We start from the raw sequence: 16,998 nt of genomic DNA on the forward strand, positions 1-16,998 counted from the left end.
GCCTCAGCTCAGCACAAGCTCCATTCTTCCCCAGGCCTTTGGGTCCCAGGATAAACCCTCTGTCTCAGCTGTACCTGCCACAGAGAAGCCCCCAAATTCCACCATTCACGCCAGGTTCGAAGTCCCATTGGGAGAAGAGTCTCTTTTTTCATACACTTATTTATTGAACCGTTTTATGTTCCTCCTGTTATGTGTTTGTTCTGTTCCTATTTATTGTATTTCCTCTTCTCTGTTACTTCATGTTTTTGACAGTAGTGTTGTCAGTGTTAGGGTCAAAAGGTGTAATGCACATTCGCACATTCGCTGCACTTAGCTAATTCACCAAGAACTCTGTCCATCAAAATAAAAATACACAAAAGCTCCTAGAACAAAGCCTGTTGGAATGTTCACTGAGTGAGTCAGGACAACAGAGACAAGAAGAGAGATAATTTTAGCCTGAAAAACAGCAAATGTCAAATGCCAAGACACTCCCTACACTTTGAGGCCACGTGATGTGTAAATAATCTATTTCAGCTCATCCAGCACCTGCCGAATTCTATCTCCTAGAACAAGAGGACGCAAACATGTAAATACTGGTTAAGTATCATTGACAAACATATTCATCATGAGGACCTGACTTTTGAGAACTTGTCTTATGTTGAATTAAAGTATCAGAAAGCAGGGTGCTGGCTGCCAGGGGCGGGGAAGGGTCCAGGTTTCCATTTGGGGGGTGAGAAAAATGTTCTGAAATGAGAAAGTTACAGGGTCGTGAATGTACCAAATACCACTGAATTGTTCACTTTAACATGGTTAATTTTATACTATGTGAATTTCACCTTAAAAGAATGTATATACATATGTGCTATCCAGAGACGGACCCTGGCCTGGCTTCCCAGATCAGAAGGGCACTTTGTTGGGAGATGTTGGGGTGCCGCGCAGGACCAAGGGGGCGGGAGGGCTGCATAATGGGGCTCAGGATGGGAGAAGCAGGGAGGCCCCAGGGCTGAGGTACAGGCCCAAGCTTCACCCATGGCCAAGGCCCAGAGCCTGCCCCTGCAGGGCTGCCTCCCGTTTCTAAATGGTTCTAAAAGTGAGTCATGCATTTTTTTTCTTTTTGGCCGCGTGGCATGTGGAATCTTAGTTCCCTGACCAGGGATGGAAGCCGTGCGAAGCGCAGAGTCTTAACGACTGGACCCCCAGGGACGTCCTGCAGGTCATGTTTTAAATGGGCATTTGAAGTGTGTTCATCATATGAGAATCATACACAGAGAGCAGTTACTGAAATCAGCACCAGTCCCCCTCCTCTTCAGAATCTACCCCACCTCCTTTTTGAAAAGGAAAGTATGTTCCCTGCATGTTTCTCCTTGCTGGTTTTTCTCTGTGAAATAGCAAAGCCATGTGACCCAGGTGCTTCCAGGCTCCTCGTGGCCTGGCTGCCCCAGCTCATCCACACAGCTCCCAGCTCTTAGCTGCCTGAGCCGCTCACTCCCCACGCTGGGGGCTAAACCCTCCCACACCCTCCCTGGCAGGGACGGGACCACTGTCACACCTGCCTTGTTCCCTAACGGCCTGTGTCTGTGCTGAGCTGCTGCGTCCAGGTACCCTGTGAAATCCCACAGCAAGGACAAGCCCCACCAACCAGATACCGGCGGGACCTGGCACATCATCCCCCATGAGTGAAACTGGGGAGTAACCCAGAGCCTTCCCTAACCATCGCTCGGGTGTGGCCAGATGATAGCCCCCTCTTTCCAGAGCTCTGACACCTCAGAGGGTCCCAGTCCCTTCAAATTGCAGGGCTGCCCCTGCCAGGTCTCGAGGTCACCCTGAACCTGGACTCAAGCTGGGGTAGGAGATAGATGGGCCCCAGGCTGAACAGTGTCTCCCCTGTGGACAGAAACTCCATAAAAGCAGGATGATGGAGGAGGCTGGGCCCTGCCCAGATAAGAGATAAAAGACCACATATTCCTCATTCTTGAAGTTAAGGAGACCTCCCTGACTACACATGCACAGAAAGCCTCCTTGGAGGTCAAAAAGGGAGGGGGCGCCACCCCATAGTAAGTGATGTCAACTACCCATAGGCCTCTTCGCTAGAATCCATCTTGGCTAAGAGATGCGCGTTCACGCACACATGGGAAGACCCTGAGATAAACCAAATATAGATTCAGAACCAGGCAAAGCAAGATTGCCAAAGGAAACCTGGAAGAAAGGCCCCATAAAAGTGATTCAAACTACCACAACGGCGCAACTCTCTCTGAGCCCGCCCGTGTGTCTATCCACAGGTACCGTACTATTTTTCCTCCTAATAAACACTTTACTTGCCTCACTACTTTCCATCTCTATGTCTCTATGTGGCAATTCATTTCTACACAGCAATGGGTCAGGGCCTTGTCACTGTCCATTGGTCCCTGGTGGTCTGGTGGCTAGGATTCAGTGCTCTCACTGCCACTGCCAGACCTCAATCTCTAGCCAGGAACCGAAATGCTGCTTCAAGCCGCTGCAGGCTGAGGCCACCCGAGATCAAGGCCACCAATAGGGTTCAGCGGTCAGGCCAGAAGGGGCCTCCCCCCGCCCTACTTTGGACAGCCCAACAGTCTGGGTGACACTGCCAGGGAAAGCATTGCCATCCTCCATGAAAAAAAAGGGTGGCGGGACTTCCCTGGTGGTACAGTGGTTAAGACTCTGCGCTCCCAGTGCAGGGGGCCCAGGTTCAACCCCTGGTCAGGGAAGCAGATCCCACATGCTGTAACTAAGAGTTCGCATGCCACAACAAAGGAGCTGGTAAGCCACAACTAAGGAGCCCACAAGCCACAACTAAGACCCAGTGCAACCAAATTAAAAAAAAAAGGGAGGGTGCATCTTTGATTTTAAAGAGCAGTTTTCTGATATCAGCACCCCTTTTTCCTGCCTGTCCCACAGTGGGGGCCCTGCAGGCTCTGCCATCCACCACCTCCAGTCCGGGCAACTCTGCTCACTGGGGTGGTCAGCCCCCAGGTGAGCTGTGTCAGGGAAGCAGAGCTTTATTTTCAGTAGCACCCCTGTGCAAACACATGCAACCACGGAGATGCCACGTGTCTTCAGAAGGAGCCCAAGCCCCTGCTGATTCAATCTCCTACTTTCATCCCTGGGAGCAGCAGAGGCTGAGACCACCTGCTGTGTGTCAGGGGAAAGAAAGGACCTCACTGGAACCACACAGGGAGGCTCTCGTCACTGGTTGTGATCACAACCAGCTGAGCAACTGTCCCAAAGCTGGACGGCAAACCAGGCCACCTGTCCATGCTCTGGAAGACAGTTTCGGATGAGCTGCCCTGAGCTTGGAGAACCCATGCCACCTTCTCTATTAGCCCGAAAGATGCAGGGACCTCATTTTATCTTCAGTAACTGTGGTCTCAGGACACTAAATGTAAGAGAGGGTGAGAGGTTAGACAGACACCTATGCAAGATCTGTATGCTAAAAGCTATAAACCACTAATAAAATAAATCAAAGAAGATCTAAATAAGTGGAGAGAAATACTGTGTTCATGGATTGATAGATAGATAGATTGATAGTTAAGATGGCAGTTCTCACCAAATGGATCCACAGATTCAGTCTCAAAAACCCTAGCAGGATTTTTCGGGGCCGGGGGGGGGGGCTAGAAATTGACAAAGCTGAATTTTATTATTTATTTATTAAAAAAAAATTTTTGGCCCACCTTGCGGCTTGCGGGACCTTAGTTGCTCAACCAGGGATTGAACCTGCAACCCTCTGCAGTGAAAGCACAGATTCCTAACCACTGGACTGCCAGGGAATTTCCAAAGCTAAATTTTGCATGGAAAGTTAAAGGAATTAGAATAGTCAAAACAATTTTGAGGGCTTCCCTGGTGGCACAGTGGTTAAGAATCCGCCTGCCAGTGCAAGGGACACGGGTTCGAGCCCTGGTCCTGGAAGATCCCACATGCCGCAGAGCAACTAAGCCCGCGAGCCACAACAACTGAAGCCCACGCACCTAGAGCCCATGCTCCCCAACAAGAGAAGCCACCGCAATGAGAAGCCCGCGCACCATGACGAAGAGTAGCCCCCACTCACCGCAACTAGAGAAAGCCTGCGTGCAGCAACGAAGACCCAACGCAGCCAAAAATAAATAAATAAAATTAAAAAAAAATTTTTTTGAACAAAAGGAACAAAGTTGGAGGACTCACATTACCCAATTTCAAGACTTACTATATATTTAAAGTAGTCAAGACAGTGTGATACTGGCATAAGAATACACAACAGAAAAATGGAACAGAACCGAGATGAGAAATAAAACCACACAAATATGGCCAATTGATTTTTTTTTTTTTTTTTTTCCTGTACACGGGCCTCTCACTGCTGTGGCCTCTCCCGTTGCGGAGCACAAGCTCCGGACGCGCAGGCTCAACGGCCATGGCTCACGGGCCCAGCCGCTCCGCGGCATGTGGGATCTTCCCAGACCGGGGCACGAACCCGTGTCCCCTGCATCGGCAGGCGGACTCTCAACCACTGCGCCACCAGGGAAGCCCTGGCCAATTGATTTTTGTTGTTGTTGTTTTTTAAAGATTATTTATTTACTTATTTACTTTTGGCTGTGTCAGGTCTTAGTTGTGGCATGTGGGGTCTTTGTTGCGGCATGCAGGATCTTTAGTTGTGGCATGTGGGCTCTTTGTTGCAGCGCGAGGGCTTCTCCCTAGTTGTGGCATGTGGTTTTTCTTTTCTCTAGTTGTGGTACGCAGGCTCCAGGGCGGGTGGGCTCTGTAGTTGTGGTGCGGGTTCCAGAGAGCGTGGGCTCTGCAGTTTGTGGCACACGGCCTCTCTAGTTGAGGCACGTGAGCTCAGTAGCTGTGGTGTGTGGGCCTAGTTGCCCCGTGGCATGTGGGATCCTAGTTCCCTGACCAGGGATCGAACCTGCGTCCCCTGCATTGGAAGGCGGATTCTTTACCACTGGACCACCAGGGAAGTCCCCGGCCAAGTGATTTTTGACAAAGGTACAAATCAGTGCAATAGAGAAAGCATACACTTTTAAAAATGGTGCTGTAACATCTGGGCATCCCTACGCAAAAGTAGTGAACCTCAGTCCATACCTCATGTTATATAAGAAATTAACTCAGGGAGGACTTCCCTGGTGGCGCAGTGGTTAAGATCTGCCTGCCGATCCAGGGGACACGGGTTTGAGCCCTGGTCTGGGAAGATCCCACATGCCACAGGAGCTACTAAGCCCGTGCGCCACAGCTACTGAGCCTGCACTCTAAAGCCCATGAGCCACAACTACTGAAGCCTGTGCTCCTAGAGCCCGTGCTCCCTAACAAGAGAAGCCACCGCAATGAGAAGCCCTCACACTGCAATGAAGAGTAGCCCCCGCTCACCGCAACTAGAGAAATCCCTCGCGCAGCAATGAAAACACAACGCGGGCATAAATAAATAAATATTTTTTTAAAAAAGAAATTAACTCAGGGACTTCCCTGGTGGCCCAGTGGGTAAAACTCCATGCTCCCAATACAGGGGGCCCAGGTTCGATCCCTGGTTGGGGAACTAGATCCCTCAAGCATGCCACAACTAAGAGTTTGCATGCTGCAATTAAGAGCCCACATGCCGCAGCAAAGATCCCGCAAGCCTCAATTAAGACCCAGAGCAGCCTAAATAAATAAATAACTAAATAATAAAAAAGAAATTAACTCAAAATGGGGCACAGTCATAAACGTAAATCTAAAACTTCTATAAGAAAACACAAAAGAAAATCTTTGTAACCTTAGGCAAAGAGTTCGGCAATGATTTCTTATATACAACACCAAAAACATGGTCTATAAAAGAATAAATTGATAAATTGGACTTCTTCAAAATTAAAAACATCTGCTCTTTGAAAGATACTTAATAAAATGGAAAGAAAACCCACGAACTGGGAGAAAATATTTGCAAAACACATTTCTAGGGCTTCCCTGGTGGCACAGTGGTTGAGAGTCTGCCTGCCGATGTGGGGGACACGGGTTCGTGCCCCGGTCCGGGAGGATCCCACATGCCGCGGAGCGGCTAGGCCCGTGAGCCATGGCCGCTGAGCCTGCGCGTCCGGAGCCTGTGCTCCGCAACGGGAGAGGCCACAGCAGTGAGAGGCCCGCGTACCGCAAAACAAAAACAAAAACACATTTCTAATAAAGGACTTGGATCTAGAATATATTTAAACATCCTCAAGACTAGGTAATAAGAAAACAAGCAACTTAAAAAAATTGGGGGGGCTTCCCTGGTGGCGCCCTGGTTAAGAGTCCGCCTGCCGATGCAGGGCACACGGGTTCGTGCCCCGGTCCGGGAAGATCCCACGTGCTGGTCCGGGAAGATCCCACGTGCCGTGGAGCGGCTGGGCCCGTGAGCCATGGCCGTTGAGCCTGCGCGTCTGGAGCCTGTGTTCCGCAACGGGAGAGGCCACAACAGTGAGAGGCCTGCGTACCGCAAAAAAAAAAAAAAAAAAAAAAAAAAATTTAATGGGCAAAAGAGTTGAAAGACACTCACCAAAGAGAATACCACAAAGATGGCAAATGAGCACAGGAAAAGATGTTCAACCTCATTAGTTGTCAGGAAATTAAAATTACAATGAGAGATCACTGCACACCTATTAAAATGGCTAATATTGAGAAAAACAAAATTAAAAAATACTGACAATACCAAGTGCTGGTGAGGACACAGAACAACTGTACCCTTCATAGGCTCCGGGTGGGAATGAAAAATGGTCGGGTCAATTTGGAAACAGTTTGGCAGCTTCTTTTTTCTTTTTTTAGATATTTATTTATCTACTATTTATTTATTTAGGCTGCAATGGCTCTTAGCTGTGGCATGCAGGATCTTTAGTTGTGGGATGCGGACTTCTTTAGTTGCAGCACGCATGCGGGATCTAGTTCCTCGACCAGGTATCGAACCCAGGCCCCCTGCATTGGGAACACAGAGTCTTACCCACTGGACCACCAGGGAAGTCCCTGGTTTGGCAGTTTCTAATAAAGTTAAACATACACGTCATATGACCCAGCAATTCCACTCCTGGATATTTACCAAGTTCACACAAAACGTGTATGCAACTGTTTATATCAGCTTTACTCACAGATTGCCGAAGACTAGGAAGCACCCAGACATCCCTCCAGGGGTGGTTGGACAGCCCGCTGTGGTCTGTCCACCCGCTCAGAAGGAAGAAAAGGTGAAATTGTGCACAACACAGAGGGATCTTAGAGGCTCGTACCAAGTGCAGAAGCCAGCCCACACGCTGTGGGAGCCACTCCACGACCTTCTCAAGGGCAGACCACAGAGCCGAGGACAGATGGGTGGTCTGCAAGGCAGGGCTGCCATTCCTGCCCCAGGGCCCAGCCAATGGGGCAAGGAGCCGACAGGGGCGAGGGGTTCCAGGCCTGAGGCTGTGAGAAGAGGGGCTCCCACTGGGGCCTGGGTCCCAGCTCTTCCTCAGGAGAAGGAAACTGTCCATCTTGGGAGTGTCACTACCTGTACTGGGTTGAATAGTGTCCCCCGAAATCCATGTCCACACGGAACCTATGAATGGAAACTTTTTTGGAAATAGAGTCTTTGCAGATGTCATCAAGCTGAGGTCACACTGAGTGAGGGTGGCCCCCCATCCAGGACTGTCTTGATAAGGATTTGGAGGCAAACAGGGAGAAGCAGAGATTGAGGTGATACTGCCACAAGGGACGGCAAGGGTACCAGCAACACCTGAGCTGGAAGGCTCAAGGACAGATCTTCCCCGGGAGTCTTGGCGGGGGCGGGGGGGAGGGCAGCCCTGCTGACACCTTGATTTCGGACCTCTGACCTCCAGGATGGGGAGAGTGTGCATTTCCGTTGTTTTAGGCCATCCCCCACTGCCGCCCCAGTTTGTGATAGTTGTGAGAGCAGCCCTAGGAAACGATGCACCATCAACAGCAACATACCTCCTCCCCCCACGGCCCCCTGTGCTCCCTGTGCTCCGGACGGTGCTCCAGACAGAAGCTCAGGGCCCCCGCAGGTCTGACAACGTGGGCTTTTGCCTCTCAGACACCAGGCCAACAGGACACCATGGCCACTCAGCAGTGGTCTACCTTCTAGATTTTACTTCCAGATGGAGTTCCTCCACCTGAGAGAGAATTTAATATTCTTCACACTTATCAATTTATTTTTCCTGTTAAGATAATAACTTTTAACCTTACATATCAGGGTCAACTAGAGTTTAATATGTGTAGTTACGATTCTACCTCTGTAAACTTTTTTTGCTTTTATTTTTAATCAAACAAAATGCCAGTCACCATAAGATTCAAATTCATGAGTAAACTCAGCTGAGTCACATTTAGGGGAGGGTAATCCATTAATTATTAGCTTCAAGAGGTTGGAATACACAACTCATATAAACAGAGAAACAGCCTGAGTGTCACTTTGGCTGAGGAAACCCCAGGATCAACAGCTTTATGGCACAATCTCCCAAGAGATGGCCAGCAGCAGGTGGTTTCGGGTGGGAAAGGCCGGCATCCGGAGAAAGATTAAGAAGCCAGGCACAGAGTCCCGGGGCCGGAACTGCTGTGATCGGCTGCCGGGCACAGCACAGATGCCAGGACAGGTACCTTCGAAGACTGGGGGCCCTGACGTTTTCCATCTCTTGATTCTAGAAGCATGCCGATCTCTCTCTCTACCCGCCAAGTCTTAGAAAACAAGTCACGCTGTAAGGTCCCATTAACCAAAATCCCAGGTCTGTCGCACTCAAGTCAGAAGTCCCCACAGCAGCCTGAAGGTGACAGGCGCCTGGGTACCAGATTCTAGACTTTGCAACATGTGAAAAAGAGGTTAAGACCTGGAATGCCAAAACCACTTAAGAAAATACAAACCACAGGGCCAAATTCTCAGAAATGTAATTGATTACCATTAAGAAGTCCCCAAAAGGCAAAGCATGCTGTGGCAAAAATAAGACCACCTAAAAAGACAAGTTGTTCATATTAGCAGACTGATGAAATGCTGGAGGCATCTTAAGCCAGAGCGGCGCGGTCAGACCAGGTTCAGGAGCCCCTGGAGGCCCCGCAAACGGGTGGGTGGACAGGCAATCTTGGTCCTGGAGGGAAGGAGGGGGAAGGCAACTCAGGTCAAGTGGGGAATTTGGTTGAGGCCTCCGAGGAGGCAAGCCCACTTCTGAAGAAGGTAAACCCTGAAGTTGTCACTGAAGCTATTATCTTATATCAGGACCCCTTTCAATTGTCTTGTTTGTGGATCTGACAAAATCTACATAACGGATATTTTTAGGTCCAAACCCCTCGGGTGCTGCAGCTCTTCTGCTTTTGCTTATACACAATTCACTCTCTGTAGCCAATGAAGCTAAAGAAGCCTGGAAAGTCTGAAACAAAGGTCCAAAACAATCTCTTAATGTGAAGTAAACCCACAGCCTGCAAATGCTTGGTGACACACCAGCCACTTCCCCATGCCTTGCTGCTTCTCTTCACCCCACACAACCGGCCACATCGGACCTGAGCTCCTGGGCCAGCAAGGAGTGAGCAGGTGCTGCTTGGCAGGACCCAGGCAGGACCTCGGGGCTGTGCCTGCCCGGCCGTGCTCACCCTGCAGCCACTCAGGCGTCCTGTGCCAGTGACAGAGGACACAAGGGGTGGTGGGTGGGCCTCTGGCCCCAGTAGCTGAGTCTCTGTCTGGGAGGAACCTGGGCTGGCCGGTTCTGAGTCCCTCCCTGCCTGTCCCCTGACATCAGGTTCGCCTTGGGCTGGGGGCTGCAGGGGTTAGAGGTGAGACTAAAGGGACCGTCACCACCGCAGAAAGGAGACCCCACAGGACGCAGGGGAAGTAGGGCTGATTCAAGGGCTTTTAAAGAGAAAATCTGATATAAATGCAATTTTATCATTTTCAAATACATGGAAGTATTTATGACATAATTTAAAAAACCCAACGCATTAAATTTATTGAGTGCTCACAAGTGGTACCGAGGGAGGTGAAGGAGTTACACCAAGAAGAAGTAGGATAAAACACGACTCGACTCTCAGTTCAAACTTGAAAGTGATGACTTTATAAATCGTGTTTTGAATCTTAAAGTGGTTGCCCAGGAAACTGGCAGAGTAGCTTTAAGCTGCCTGCAGCAACTAGAAGGCAGCGGGAGAGTGCGTGAATCTCCTGGTAGAAAGACTGTCAAAGGTAAAGAGAAAGGACAAATAACCTGTCTCACGAGATGATTCTTCTATACTCTCAATAAGTGGGTGTTATTATTTTTATCTCTTGGCAAAAATGAAACTGAGAAAGAAAGATGGGATCTTCCTGCTGGGAAAAGGAAGCTGGAGAAATAGCCAAAAGAGAGTAGTCGGGGAAACAGTGAGTCTCCTGCTGGGAAAAAAACTAGGAGGCGAGAGATTGCAGCCTTTGGTGTCAGTTTGATCCACTTTCCTCTCCCATCACTAATGAAATGAACAAAATGTAGAAACTCGGCAATCAGGGAAGGAAAGGGTATGGACCTGGTGCCGGGAACACCCCAGATGGAGCCCAGGGGAGGCCCAGGATTAACAGAAGGCAGAGCCCAGCTGCTGAGGCTTTCTTTCTTTCCTTTCTTTTTTTTCTTTTTTACATCGTGAAGTACCGAGCTGATCTCCCTGTGCTGTGCTGCTGCTTCCCACTAGCTAACTACTTTACATTCAGCAGTGTATATACTCGATGCTACTCTCACTTCACCCCAGCTTCCCCCTCCCACCCCATGTCCTCAAGTCCATTCTCTATGTCTACATCTTTATTCCTGCCCTGCAACTAGGTTCACCAGTACCTTTTTTTTAGATCCATATATATATGCATTAGCATACGGTATTTGTTTTTCTCTTTCTGACTTACTTCACTCTGTATGCCAGACTCTAGGTCCATCCATGACGCCTTCTTTCCACTTCTGCCTGGAGCAGGACTTTCGAGGGGAGAGGAGGCGGGACTGGGCACCAACCCACTGGACAGAAGTGAGGCTCCGGGGCCAGCAGGGGCCCGACAGGACCAGGAGTGTGCACGTCACCCGTGGGAGGGGAGGATAGCTCCCTGGGCAATGGACCACCTGGCAAGGGGTCTGCGCAGCCCACACTCCCCCTCCTGCTCCTCCCGGAGCTCAGGTTACAGGACAGGGTCAGGAACCCAAGGGCCCCTCCCTCCATGAGTAGGCTGAGAGGAAAACAAAAGGTCCAGCTTGGAGAAGCCAGGCCTCACCAGACTCTGTCAGAGCACAGAATACGTGCAGGCGGATCTGCCTGGGTGTGAGCAAGACGCAGGGAAATGCAGCAGCGCCACCCGCAAGCACTGGGCAGACCCACCTGCAAAGGAGAAAGCATGCAGGTGGGAGGCTGTGTGGTCCCTGGGCCGCGACAAGGGTGACAGAGCAATGCTGGGAAAGGGGGTCTCCCACTGCATATCTACTTGGAAAAAAATGTGCCTTGACCCCTCCCGCCATCCCTCATCCCAGCGGGATGGCAGCCACCAACATCAGAGGTAAGACGGTGGAGCCTCAGGGGACAGCCCCACCCTGGGACAGGCAGAGACTTGTTCAACACACCCAGAGTCCCTGCCATGAACACCCATCATTTACTTGGACTGTGTTAAAATGAAGGGCTTCTGTTCTTAGGAATACTATTAATGGGGTGAAAGGCAACACAGACGATCGTAGATACTCATAATACGTATTTCTGACAAGGGATTCACAGCCAGAATACATTTTTCAAACACTCCTACTGACCAGTAAAATAAACTCAACCTAATGAAAAATGGACAAAGGTGTTCAATCTCATTAGTCATCAGAAAAATGCAAATTCAACTACACTATACTTTCCAGACCAGTAAAATACTGACCAGTAAAATAAATTCAACCTACTGACCAGTAAAATAAATTCAACCTATGAAAAATGGACAAAGGTGTTCAATCTCATTAGTCATCAGAAAAATGCAAATTCAACTGCACTATACTTTCCAGAACGGCTAGAATACAAAACAGCAAGAACCAAATGTTGATGTGGATGTGGGCAAACAGAACTCCTGATCTTTGCAGTGAGAGCGTAAACTGAAAACAATTTTGGAGTATCTTCTTAAGTTAAACATATGCATACCATAATACTCGGCCATCCCAGGTTTAGGTCTATTCTGACAGAAACGCATCTTTTGTACTCTAAAGACGCACAGTGGGAATGTTCACAGCAGGACGAATCACAACAGCCAGAAACTGGAAACCACAGAAATGCCAACCCCAGCATGATGGGTAAATAAACAGATCGCAGGGATATCATAAACCTTCCACAGCCATACACAACCCAGGAGATTCTCACACAACAGGAGCAAGAGAAGCAGTCACATTACAGCTCTCACTTTTACACAGAATGGACGAGACAAAAGTGCCCCATGTTGTCAGAAGCCAGGCCAGTGGTGACGCTGCAGGGTATCATGGCTGGGGGAGGGCTGGGGGCCCAGGGGCCTGTTGGTGTTGTGCTTCCTGGGTACTGGTTGCATGGGCGTGTTAGCTTTGTGAAAATTCACTGAGCTATGCAATTACAATAGGTACACTTACCTATATATAAATCATACTCCCATAAAAAGTTTAAAAAGGAAGGGAAAAGAGATAGAACCTAACTTAAAAGGAAATATGACCCCAGGAGCAGAAGGAAATTCATCCCAGTTACTTCATGCAATGGAACAACCTAATAAAAACATGCTGTTGGTAAAATAAGAGTTCAAAGGAGAGTTTTGTTTGTTTGTTTTTGCGGTACGCGGGCCTCTCACTGTTGTGGCCTCTCCCGTTGCGGAGCACAGGCTCCGGACGCGCAGGCTCAGCAGCCATGGCTCACGGGCCCAGCTGCTCCGCGGCATGTGGGATCCTCCCAGACCGGGGCACGAACCCGTGTCCCCTGCATCGGCAGGCGGACTCTCAACCATTGCGCCACCAGGGAAGCCCCAAAGGAGAGTTTTTAATCTAATGAATTTTTAAAGAATTCTTTAAAAATTGAAAAAAAGGAAAATTGTAAAAGTAAGGAAAAATTAGACACCAAAAGGACATCAATACTGAATTAACAAATAAGTTAGAACAGCTAGAAACAGTTTGCTAAAATAAAAATTACCAATAAATAGGAAAGCCTTGAGAGTACCACAGAAATGCAGAGAGAAAGACAAAAAGAACAAGGCACTTAGAAGACATGAATGGAGGACAGATAAAAACAGCCCAACGTAAGTATAATCAGTGTAGTAGGCAGAGTAATGGCCCACCCAAAGAGATCTGTGTCCTAATCCCCAGAATTTGTGGATATGTTAGGTTACATGGAAAAGGGGAATTAAGTTTGCTAGTCAGGGACGAATTGGGAGATTGGGATTGACATATATACACTAATATGTATAAAATAGATAAGTAGTAAGAACCTGCTGTATAAAAAAATAAATAAAATTAAATTAAAAAAAAAAGTTTGCTAGTCAGGTGACCTTAAATTACAGACATTATCCTGGATCACCCAGCGGCCCCAATGTGATCACAAGCGTTCTTAAAAGTGGAGTGGGAGGCAGAGAGTCTACATTAGAATGAGGAGATGGGAGACATCTGCTGGCTCTGAAGGTGGGGGAGGACCCACAAGCCAAGAGACACAGGCGGATTCCAGAAGCTGGAAAAGGCAGGAAAACAGACTCACCCCTAGCACGTCCAGAAAGGAATGCAGGCCTGCCGACCTTGATTTTAGCCTAGGAGACTGTGTTGACTACCTACCCCCAGAACTGGAAGAGAATAAATTTGTGTTGTTTCCAGACACTAAGTTTGTGGCAATTTGTCCAGCAGCCACAGGAAACTAATATAACTGGTGTCCCTGAAATAGAAACACCAATAAATGTAACAGAAGATGTTTTAAGGACATAAAATAAATTTCCCTCAAATTAAAAAAGAAATATGCAAATTGAAAGAGTACTCAGTGTACCAGGAGTTCAAAATGAAGCATTCAGCTCTGAGACATGGTCTGGTTAAGCTCATGAAATGAAGCAAGAAGAAGGAATCCGTCAGAAATTCATGAAGAAAATGCAAATCACCTACATGGGAAAAAAAATCAGCTGACTTCAGGCTTCCCCACATCCAATGGCAGAGGGCTGTGGAGCAATGCTTACAAAGGGTTGAGGGAAAGAAAACAGAAGCTAAGAATATTACACCCAACCAAGATATTGTTCAAAGATAAGAGTCAATGGACAGACACTGTCAGACATGAAAATGCGCAGGTAATACTCACGAGCCCTTCCTGAAAAATGATTGAAAATGAAATTAGCTAATTAGACAGCAAAATAAAAGGACTATCGGTGAGCACAGAGTTCTCTGAAATGTTGAATTAACACTGAGCAACTGTGGGCACTGTAGCTACGATACAGAATTGGATGTTAGGAACCTGGGCAACGTGAATATAACAGCACAGGCTGAAAACTCAGGCGGCGGGTGGAGGGGGATGGGTTGTGAGACTGAAATGCCCTCACCTTTCCTGCCAGAAGCATGCACATTGTTTCAAAGTGAAACGTATCTTTAAAATAATAATGATGATGATTCCAATTTCTTACAATTTTTCATAATCTCTTTTCTTAATCCAAGAAGAATCTTTCTGTAAATCAAAAACCCACATAGGGCACATCTATCATACCGGGTCTTTTCCGCAGTGTCTCAAGCCAAGCTGATAACAAAACCTTTCGTGGAAAGTGTCTTTTTAGCCTAAATCCTCCCTGTGTGTCAAGGAAAAACCTTGAGAAGAAAGCGCTAACTAGTTGTTAGCAGTCTTGGTTCAGCACATAGAATGAAAGTAATGAAGCAGAAGCACCAAGCCTCTGCTCACACCAGCCAGAAGGACCTCCTTTTATAAACATTTGTCTACATTCCTCCTATTTGCCCCTGCACTGTTCACCTACTACAGAACAGAAAACGTTCCACAGCCTGTTCCCCCAAACATACACAGCGCTTTATTTGCTGAATGTTTTGTTACTCCACCTCTGGCCCATCCATTCACTGAGCCCCAGGCCCAGAGGACACAGCCGTGAAGGAAACAAACACAGCCCCCACCTCCCACCCTGTTGAAACCCAGCGCTGCGCTGTCCAGCAGAACTCTGCCATCTCACAAGTGGCTGTCCAGCACTTAAAATGTGGCTAATGCACACTTATAGTTGTATTTCATTTTAACTACGCGTGCTTTAAATATAAAAAGCCACACATGTGGTTAATGGCATCATCTTGGACGACATGGTTCTAGAATCAGAATCTGCATTTTCATAGGACTGGGGATGAATCTTACTATGCACTGCAGTGTGAGGATGGATCCAGGTTTTCACCATCAGCTCATGCCCCCCATCTCGAACCTTTCCCAACTCAGTTTGCCACCCACTGTCTTCTCAATCCTACCCTGCCTGATCAGGACAGGAAGCACCCCCAGGCTGGCTTGAACATTAAGACTCCAGTCCCTGGGCTGCCCTTTTCGGCTCCCCAGGAACCAGACTGCAAGCCCAGGAGCAGCAGCGTCTGTGTTGGAAATGTGGCTCCCACCCCTGAGATGACAGCTCAAAGGTTTCCTTCCACAGCCACTCATTCTGCACCATCCAAGCAGCCTGTGGTGGGTAAAGACCTGTGGGACCGCAGGACACCTGGTTGTCCTCCCACCTCCTGGCCCAAGTTCCTGCCCACGCACTCTCCTCTTCGCCCCGCTTCTTTTCCTCTTAATGTCCACTCCCTCTCAAGGGCTGCTGCTCTCAAACTACAAACTTCGGGGACCCCCTGCCGGCTGCCCTCTGGGCGCTCTGGCTTCCCCTCACCCTGGGACCCACTCTCCTGCACTCTCTGTCGGTGCTTCCCTTCCTGCGCCCCAGGTCACGCTCCCTAGGGTCACTTGGGTTCCTTGCCCTCCCAGGCCTGTTTATCAGCGCAAGGAGCACCTCTACACGTCACCTTGGAGAAGCCTCAAGACTTGTTCTCTGCGCCTTCTCTCCCTCCCCTTCCAACCGACCCACGAGCAGAGCCACCACCTGGGAGCCTGCACCCGCTGCGCTCCGATCCCACGCTCCTGTCCCCTCGCGCCAGCGCCGTACCCTCCACGCGTGCTTTCCAAACTAGTCGCGCACAAGTGCGGCCTCCCTGCGGGGCAGCCCGGAGCAGCCCTGCAACCCCCTCTCCCCAAACCCGGGCTGCATGGCGGCACGCTCTCCTCCGCCTAGCCGTCAACCCCAGATCGGGAGGACCCCAGCGCCCTATCCAGCCGCTCGCTCCCGCCGTACGCGCTGCGTGTGCCTGTCCCAGCCCCACCCCCATGAGCTGCCTGGGTCCCCCACGTCCGGGGTTGGGCAGGGGGTGCAGCCTGGGCTGCCCGCGTAGTGCGGGCGGGATCCAGGCAGAGCCTGGACGGCCCTGAGCCCGGCGCTCCCTTCCCCGGGTCCGCGTCCCCTCTCTTCCCCGGTCCCCGCGCGTTCCACCGCCTCTCCTCCCCGCGCCGCCGCGACCTCGTTTTCTCTCCCAGGCCCCGCGACCCGCGTTCCCCTGGCCAGCCGAGCGCTCCCCTGGCCCGCTGAGCGCTCCCCTCCGGGACCCCGCGCCTCCCCGGCCTCCCCGGCCTCCCTTGCTCCCGTCTTCGGCTCCGCTCCCCGGGACCGCGTCCCCTCTCCTCCTCAGCCCCCGCGCGCTCCCCCCACTCCTCCACTGTCCTCCCCGGCCTCGCTCCCGGACCTGCGCCCCTCTCCTGCCAGGTCCCCGCGCGCTCCACCCCAACTCCTTCCCGGCCCGGTGCTCACCCGCGGGGTGACCGTACGGGGACTCGGCCGCACCGTCCTGCAGGCTCGCCAGGATCTCGCCCTTGCCCACGTCGCTATCGCCCACCAGCAGGAACTTGAGCAGGAAATCATAGGCGCGAACCGGGCTGCCCCCGGTGCTCATCTTGCCGCACCGGCGCCCGCGCTCATGCCCGGCCCGCGGGACAGCTCAGAGGCGGCGGCAGGGCAGACCAGCGCCGCGCTGGCCCCGCAGTCCTTGGAGGGCTGCTGGCCCCGCGGTCCCTGATGCCTGACAGCTCGCAGCCCCGCTC

At 50.2% G+C, this 16,998-nt stretch overlaps 1 protein-coding gene across 1 annotated transcript in view; it reads right to left on the minus strand.

Annotated features, from left to right (window-relative positions):
- The window catches only part of RAB40B (RAB40B, member RAS oncogene family), a 28,227-nt gene extending 11,266 nt beyond the window's left edge, over positions 1-16,961 (minus strand). Inside the window, exon 1 of the mRNA XM_030843398.2 lies at positions 16,709-16,961. Coding sequence (XP_030699258.1) covers positions 16,709-16,850 — 142 coding nt within the window. The 5' untranslated portion in view covers positions 16,851-16,961. The remainder of the gene's footprint in view (positions 1-16,708) is intronic.
- Positions 16,962-16,998: the final 37 nt, after the last annotated feature.

The sequence above is a fragment of the Globicephala melas genome, chromosome 20 (assembly GCF_963455315.2).
Source record: "Globicephala melas chromosome 20, mGloMel1.2, whole genome shotgun sequence".
In the NCBI taxonomy this organism is placed as follows: Eukaryota; Metazoa; Chordata; class Mammalia; order Artiodactyla; family Delphinidae; genus Globicephala; species Globicephala melas.